This window comes from Ptychodera flava, chromosome 7 (genome assembly GCF_041260155.1).
Source record: "Ptychodera flava strain L36383 chromosome 7, AS_Pfla_20210202, whole genome shotgun sequence".
NCBI lineage: Eukaryota > Metazoa > Hemichordata > Enteropneusta > Ptychoderidae > Ptychodera > Ptychodera flava.
Window position 1 is genome coordinate 27,772,255 of NC_091934.1, and position 9,270 is coordinate 27,781,524.

At 37.5% G+C, this 9,270-nt stretch overlaps 1 protein-coding gene across 1 annotated transcript; it reads right to left on the reverse strand.

Moving 5' to 3' along the window:
• Positions 1 to 1,533: 1,533 nt before the first annotated feature.
• On the reverse strand, positions 1,534 to 6,313 carry LOC139137157 (uncharacterized protein C1orf50 homolog). The gene is made up of 4 exons (XM_070705132.1): positions 6,146 to 6,313; positions 4,943 to 5,058; positions 4,211 to 4,429; positions 1,534 to 3,409 (listed from the first exon to the last, which is right to left on the reverse strand). The coding sequence occupies exons 1-4, from the start codon at positions 6,165 to 6,167 to the stop codon at positions 3,191 to 3,193; spliced, it is 576 nt and encodes a 191-aa protein (XP_070561233.1). The 5' UTR covers positions 6,168 to 6,313; the 3' UTR covers positions 1,534 to 3,190.
• Between the last annotated feature and the right edge of the window lie 2,957 nt (positions 6,314 to 9,270).

The following is a 9,270-nucleotide window of genomic DNA, read 5'->3' on the forward strand; positions in this document are numbered from 1 at the left end:
GACTATTACTGACTTTAATCATTTCATTTGCTACCAAGACGATGCTAAAGTTGGACTCAGTTTCGGATTCGGTTTCGGATGCGGTTACGGATTAGGTTTCGGATTCGAATAACTGAGAACAGTTTGATATTTCCAGCTTTAATATATTATTATTTTTTCGAAGGATATGATAACTACTGATACACAAGGAGATATTTTAACCAGATCACCTTACTGCACATGTAGCATGTATTTCATCACATAAATGTTTCGCACATAGTCATATTTTATACAGTTTAAAGCCCCAATAGCTGCAAATGTTTAATAAATCAATCTCAAAATATCCTTAGTTTTCCAAGTTTTCTTTGAATAAGACCCATTAGAGACTGAAAAAGTGTATAACACTGCCATGAGTGTCGAGAGTGGCATGTAAATTCAAAGGCTTTAACGTCATTTTAGAATTCCCGCAATTTTCAAAAACTTAATCATATGAGAGAGAAAATAAAGATTACAATTAACAAAATGTTAGCCATCGTGTGTTATGCATTCAAGTAAATGGTAATGGTAAATGCTTGTTTCTGTTACGGTCACGATGTATATGTGCAGAGAATACTGTTTTTTCACAAGTTGTAAGTTTTGACTAATTTCCTAGCAATTTTGTCTTGTGTAGTCATGCACTACATTTTTTGCTCTACTGCCGAAAGTGGTTTGTTTTCTTTCACTGTATAAATTATGCTTATGTGTGAAATATTCATGTCATGAAATACATGCTACATGAGTAGTAAGGTGATCAGTTAAAATCTCTCCTTGTGTATCAGTAGTTATTATTTCTTTCGAAAAAGTAATATAGTAACATAAGCTGGAAATATAAGACTATTCTCAGTTACTCGAACCCGAAACCAAATCCGAAACTGAGTCCAACTTCAGCGTGTCAGCATCGTCGAGTTGTTGTGCAACCACATAACGTTGAGGGCGCTATGTGCAAAGCAACAGTGCTCAGGTGCCAGTGGACGACTATGGATATACTGTTGAAGTTAGACTCAATTGTAATTATCTGACAAATTCGCTCGAGAAAATAATTTACCGTTTTCATCAAATTACTGTAGGGTAAAACTGTTTCCTTCGATTTCATTTATTGACCCATCTCTATCTTCTGTAAAGGAATTAGATATTTTTAGTGCGGGGTATGGCAAAGGAATGTTTGAAATTGGCAACTCGCATTCATAGAACTTGAAAATTCACAATTATTTTTTGGGCGAGTTCTCTGTTTTCTTCGATTTTCCCCATATTTTATCACGGTGGAGTTCCAGGCCTGTTGGAGTTTAGGCTAGACTAGCTGTCAGGTATTTCAGATTCGCCATATGGCTCTTTTTCCTATCTTCTTGTCTTGATTGACATGTATACATGTAGTTCTTGGGTACATGAACATTACCTGATTACTTACTTTTTACTCACACACTCACTCACGCACTTTCTTACTTACTTATTCACTTGGTGATCGTCTATAGCGCTGATCACAAATGACATAATTTTTCTTTCATTAATATGCCAAAATAAATATTTGTCTGCATTTTCAGCAAGAACTTTTTTATTCACATCAATTATGATACAAATGTGCAGCATGTACAATGTACATTTCATTAAAACCATGCCTATAGTGACTTCTCCACCTACCCTTTTCATATCAAATAAAGTGTCATTCCTTTGGAATGAATATTGTCGACTACCAGTCGGAAGACTATAATTTACCACTACCAGCATGATACAATAAAATATTTTACTAATCTAGAGTGGCTGTTCATTGTATAAATCAGTTTACCCTGTATGGCAGCATAGGTTACATTATGACAAAAACATATCTGAACCACACTGGCTTGATAGGAAACTTGTTAAGTTGAATCAGACTATTTTCCAACTTCATATTACTCTAAAATTTGTGTATTTACAGAGCTTTAAAATCCCACTGGTAGTCACGTTGAACAATTTTTAATTCTTAACTCTCCTATTTACACACCAGCCTCAAAAAAAATTTTTTTTCATAAAACCATCAAAATGGGAGAATAATCTTACATTTGAATGATATCATCAATATGACACATCAAATCTACTTGTATGCCCTGGGATGAAACATTTCAAACAATTGTCCTTTTTACTTAAAACATCTCAGTTGCATGTTGTGCCTGCTCTTCACTATGGTATGAGTTGGGCCAAGTCTGAACATACAGGGCAATGACATTGTGGCTGGGCTGTATGAAACCATTTCTTGAACCTAGATGAATCCCTCGAAGTCTACATGGTCATAGTGTCTTTAACCACAGGACGTACAACATACCTTTCTTGAATAAAAAACCAACTGTACACCCTTGATGCCTCCACAATTTGTTGCTGACATACAGTGGTTCTCTGTGACACTATCATATTTACTGCTTGAAGAACACATTCACTCTGATTACATCTGATTCAGAGTCTGAATTTTCTGCATGTCAGATACAGCATGCACAACAGCAGGGTTTTTGGAACAGATATTAGAAATCTGATATCCATTCTTTCAGAGGAAAAGTTTAACACAAAAAGCAAAATAATTAAACGAACACCGATGTTTCACCCTAATATTCCAATTTCCCTTGCTGAAAACAATGATATGCTCTCCAGAATACAATGTGTCAAGCCAAAGTACAGTTACCATTTGGTTTATAGTATTCTCTTTGCAACTACATTTAAATCAGAAACTTTAAATTGGCTGCCGTCACAGCATAGTTCACACCTGTGGCTTCAACCATAACAAACTGAAGCAAAGTTGGATATGAACAGATGAAAAGGATGCGAAAAATTTGACAAAGAAACAAAAATAATATTAGTTCAAAAGACTTATGTAAACAACCAAAGTGTTTCATAACACAACACTTTTGACCAGTTACTCAATCATCATATACATTGTCTTGGCCTCTTATAAAAAGACACATGTAAATACATGTGACATCCCATATGCAAATTGATGCACAAACTGTAAATACAACAATATCATTATTTCAGTTATGTAAGCCTTATTGTATATCTTTAACCCTGATATTGTCATCGGAGTTGAGCACCCTAATGTACAAATTTGATTTAGATCAACACACTGTTCTTCTTCCTTTGAAGCAATGAGGAAAGGTAATTTTGTCCATGATTCAACTGGAAGCAATAAAATCTAGAAGAATATTCCACATTTTCAATCATCACTGCTTGACTCTGGCATGTCATCCTCAGGCACTAGGGGTTCAAAGTTCGGTTCTGACGGATATGTAATGGCCGTCTGTGAGCTAAGCAGCTTGTCAATCAAGGCGATCTCTTGGCCACGTTTCTCAACATCCTTCAGTGGCGTCCACGACATGTCGTATTCCAATTTGTAGGCACCCAGGTACTCATGCGGCAATGAACTTCCCCATTCCTGGAAAGAGTAAATATATGTATAACATTTGATGAGAAATCAAGAATTGTCAGAGAGCTTTTGTAAATACATCTTGGGTAAGAACTGTGTGATATGAGATCTCACTTCACGGTCTCTTTGATAGCAAGAAAACAAATTTCCTATTTGTGCGAGTATCTCTTGCAACTAACAAACTACAATTCCCCCTGCATCTCTTGCAAAAGATCAGCATATGAGTGGTCATCAGGATGTAAAAATTTTCAATTTGCTCACCCCCAATACCCTGTTTAACTGGTCCACAATCAGCACAGATAACAATGGATTTGGACAAAACCATGGTGGTGAAAGGGATACACATATAAAGCGGACACATGCAGTCTCACACAACCATGAAGTACTAGTGACACACATGCTCTTTTTCATGCATTCTGATAAAAAGACTTACATAAATTTACATAACAATATGCGTCATATAAGTGCAACAATGTGTAACTGCCATTTTAGCAAAAACCACTGTTCTCCTGACAAATGATCTGAAATAACTTGAAACATTTGCTTCAATTCAAACCAAACTCTTTGTGCAGAACCATTGTTCATTATTTATCAGAACACATTTTACATTCAGATTATGGATTTGGGCATTAAATGTTGAATTTTTCTGGTGCACCTGTGAAATTCTGAAATTTGCAGTTATAGTCTCACTGCATTGACACATGAATCAAGTGTAGAAACAAATTTAATGCTCTTTTATAAATATTCTGAAGACATACAAAGAGCCAGTAAGACCATAACTTGGTCATTTCAAAAGAGACTTTCACTTGCCTGGGGTGACAAAATTGAGAAGTACTGTTGTCCAGACTCTCTCCTGTACAGGTAGTACATCTGACCAGGTCGTTTTTTGATGTTGCAGGCTGCATGGTGGAGGTCAGCATCTCGTTTGGCCTCCTTCAGGACTTTCTTGGCTTGTTCCTGGAGGTGTCGAATCTGTTCCGCGATGGTCATCAGCTTGTTGCAGGCATTGGCACGAGTGAATTCATCAGCCTGGAGAGATATATGTACAGTCAATTTGTTTCAGAAGGTTGCAGTCTTGTGGTATACTGGCAGAAAGCTCTTTTACTTTATTTTACTTTACTTTACAGCTGAAGTGACTATTGAACAGATTCATCACTGAGTTTGATCAATAGATCTTATATATTGTCTGTATAGATGAACTTCGCATTCACCCCTTCCCCCCACACACACACAAATACACATATTTTTTTAATTTCAAACTGCACACAGGACAAATTGATGAATTGTTCATTAACCTGCTCTCCCCACCTTTCTGTAATCGGGCCCACATTCACCATTTATAACAATGGGTTAGGATAAACCATGGTAGTGAACAGGTTAATTTTGGCTGGCTCTTTATATTATACCTATCCAGTATTTTCCTATTCATGAAAGGTAAACCTTCCATGAACACCCCTCCTGAGGTCACCTCTCACTAATAACTTGCCACTGAATTTGAAAAAATTTTGAACATCATGGTGCATACAGGAGACCTCTACCTACCTTTTGTACTTGCCGAGCAATTTCCACGAGGTCCATAGGATCATGGACTTTTCCAGAGGCTGACGGATCCACTAAAGTGTATTCTCCAGATTTGCCGGACCTCTCCACCAATGAAACTGAAAGATGGGAAAAGTAATTTTTATAGATCCACAGGACACATAAACAGAAAACAAACCTGACAGCAAGAAAACTGATTTGTACCTCCTACAACCAACACAAACAATGAGTTAGTTCATCAAACTACTTTACACACTTTCATGGAACTGTCGAGATTACAAGCCTGCAATGGGAGGAATAAATGCTTCACGATGGACCTGAAGTTTCTGTGAATTCAAGCCATACCTGAGCCTCTCTGAATTGTTTTCTGTTGCATATGGCATAAATTCCCACACAGATCACATTTATTTGTAAGGGGAGGCGGGTATGGCTACTGATCACAACAGCTTCTGAACACATTTGGTACTATTAAAATCAAGAGCCTAAGCTTTTTCAAGAGGCGTGACTGGAACATCACTATCTATCTTCAGTGCGGGATATGCTTGTCAGCATATCAACTGTGGCGTCTAGAGTTTAAGCATAAGTCCAAACAGAATAGAACAGAATAGGTAGTCTTTACATGACTTTACTCATGTCTTTACTTTACATGACTGTTGGAAATTTAGACATTGGTACACCACATGTCAAGTTGGTTGCATTGAGAACCGGGCAACCATCGGCTTCAACATCATACAAATCCTATAATGGACATCTTGCGATTAATTCAACATCATCTTTCACATCAGGCCAACATTTCATTAGGCGCAGTACAGTAGCTCAAGGTTTTGCCTGAGGTTGATGGTCGTCCGACCTACAACCTCGGGCAAAACTTCGAGCTACTGACACTGTACTGCTGCGGCAAACATTTATTATGACAAATGCTTACACCATGGAGCTAAGTGCAGGTGGCGGGGAGGACAGAAAATAATAATAAATAATTTCCTGTCTCTACCTAAATTCATCATGGGATTCTGCTTCACTGGACACAAAAAAAGGCTACGAAACATTGGTCTGTGATGTAAGGTGGTAACCGGACTGCATTGTGTCGTAGTTGTGTAACTGTAAATCTGAAACGTGTGTAAAAACGTGACTTTTCTTCATGGCGTTGGACTGCACATCATATGGGTTCGCATAACGGCTAAAATATCTGAGAAGCACACGACCTACCTGTTGTCACTTGGTTATTCATCGTGATTGCCTACAATGTACAATATACAAAAGTACGCTTCCGGGTTCTCTAGTATCAGCTTGGCTGCGCTGCGCTGCTTGCCTTTGAAGTCAGTGATGAAATGGACGATTCGAAGTGTCACGTCGTCATACATGTAACACTGTATAGCCTCGTACCAAAGTAATAAAAGAATACGGCAGTAAACGCAATATCGATTACAGCTTGAATGTCAACCCTTTCAAATGAAGATCGAACGTCATATCAATATAAATTATATCAACCTTTACATATCAATTTCAATAATATTGGTGCAAAACAGAGACAATTTATGACTGTAATTGAACGAGGGGCATGGCCTTCGCGTTTACAGCCAATCAAATTTCAACTGACCTCACTTGCACGCTGTGCATGCTGGGTATGTAGGGCTTCCCCAATCATGGCCCATAAAAAAATAAGTATACTGGCCCATCCCACTTCGCTAAAACCCATTCTGATTACAGTACTGTACCATGACTCTGCATTATATCTAATATTGTTTGAAGTGCCCGAGGTTTGTGCTAACATCCCCCAACAATCAAACAACAACAAAACAAACAAATAAAAACCCAACACGTGTAGGCTACTTATGCGATGGGCTCTATATGTGTCTTGGCTCACTCTGAATTATACAACGTCGAAAATAATTGACACAGTCATTGCAATTGAGACAACTGGAAGTCGGACGTATACAATTACATACGTGTGTACATATGCTAAGAAGATGAATTTTAGAACAGAGGTGACTGTGCGTGGTCTTATGCATTCAATTGAATGGGGACGACACCCCACAAGGCCAAGCTCTACGCCCGGGGCGTTATGTGTACAGAGAATTAAATTAGTCTCTGATGTTGTCTTGTTTGTTTGTTTGCTTCGGGGGAAGATGTTTACGAAAACTTCGATAGAGTGACTAAAACATGGCTGAAACATGTTTTCTTGTTTGAAATAAACAAAAAAAGACATAAAATGTAAAATGAAACTAAAGCCAGAACAGCACGCACACTCTGCCAGGACAAATGCATTCATATAGAGAATGTTGCATTGTCCAGAGAAATGAACCTTATTTGGATGGAAGATGCGCTTCGGTAACATAGTTAAATTGGGACTCAAACTTTTACATATGCTTCTGGAATTTAAAATGAATTTGTTAAAATGCTCAAAATTTTTAAATAATTAGCTGGTGTACTGATTGTTTCAAACGTGTGAAGAACACCGGAGCTTCCACTGGACATCTTATTTTTGTAAATTGCCAAATTTTATTTTCCCCCGATAGCATTACACTTAGAACAGCGACCATCTGGAATTTAAATTTTCTCTGTAAATGTCAGGTAATTTGTTTCCGCAAACCAAATTTGCAAGGCAACACTTTTTTTTTATTATCGATTACGAAAGAGAATGGATTAAACTTTTCTTGAGCTTAATTTTTTCTGTTCCGGGGCGAGACATTCGCAATACGGTAATTTTGACAATGGCTTATTTGGACAAGGTAAATGTTTTTGAAACAAGCTTACTCAATTTACATTTTAGTTGCAGCTAAGCGCTAAGTATCAAAATACCTAGGGGAAACATAACATTACTAAGTGAAGGAGTACACTTGGTTTCTTTTATTCGTTCCACTTCTGTCAGCCAGTACATTTTGAAAAGTGTTTATCTGTAAGTTTTCCCGATTTTTTTTTCTCTTAGCTTTTTATTTGGGATACATCATATTACTTTTTTGTCTGTCACAATTTTAGTAGCTTTTGGAATTGTTTTATTATATTTTCGAAGTTCTACAATGATCGTTTCTTTGTTCTCTTTATTTCTCACCTTATTTTAGTTCCCCCATTTTTATGGTCATTCCAGTATTTATGGTCATTCAACTGGATTTTATCTATTTTTAGATCCTGATGAAGATCCTCTGTGTAGGATCAAAAAGTTGATAGGGCTTATCGAATAAAATTGTATGAATCCTGCTCCATTCATAGAAAGTATCAAAATAATCAAAAACATCGTTCAAAAACGAAGAGGCGTAGCTAGCTGAAGCACATGACTAATCAAGGTATACCTAGTATTATGTAGGTTTACAGTACTTTTTAAGTTTTGATTTTTTAAACGATTCGTCATTTTCATGTCCCTTTCACTACCGCCGTGTAACTTTTAGTAATACTATATATGAAATCCAACTGCAACTTAGCCATCACCGACAAAATGTCGCAAAAATTTATAGAACCATGCACAGACAGTAGCAGCGATGATGGAACTTCGTAACAGAAAGTCTCTTCAACGTTATAACAGGTATAACTATGAGACAAACATTTACATCATAATGAAATGCCTCATTCCGACTCGCTATTTTTTCTTGCCCGTGAACAGTCATATCTGAGAGGTTACATTGAAAAAGAAAGCATAGGTTGCAAAACACTGATATTGTCGTACCTTTGAGGTGGCATTCTTTCTTATTACACCTTATTGACCCCTTTAGTGTGAGTGTACACCTTATGAACACAATCTGTAAGTAGGGCGTATTCTGTAATTATCTACCGTTTCTTACCACTTGTACTTTAATACACCGATCTGTTTCCGACTTTCAGGGAAAAGCCAGCACACCTGATTGTTCGGCGGAAATAAATTAACGGGCATCTATGATCTAGTGTTTTCCGCCGGTGTTGATATGGAATACACATCTGGAACACAGTGTTGATATCTGTAGTTAAATCTAATGACCTCAGAACAAGGACAAGGCAGAAAGGGAAAGGACCCTTTTGGCATGTGTTCATTCCACGCCTTGGATTCACAGGGGCCACATCATACGTGAGATCACCTTGAACTTCAAGTCTCTAGATCAGGAGCGATCCCGTACACGTCAAAATGTTTAGCCAGCAGGTTACAGGCCCTGGGGTATCTAAGAAGTTCATTACAAGGTCTTCCGTCGCAGAAATTGGACAGTGAATTTGAAAATTCGTCAAATGTCAAACTGCGCACAAAAGGCAACATAATTGGCGTTTTCTTTCATCTATTGGTACTACAATATTCAGAAGGAAAGTTTATAGGCGTGGCAAAACCACGGGCTTGAAAGCTTCAGTTTTAAAATGAGACAGAATCCGATAAA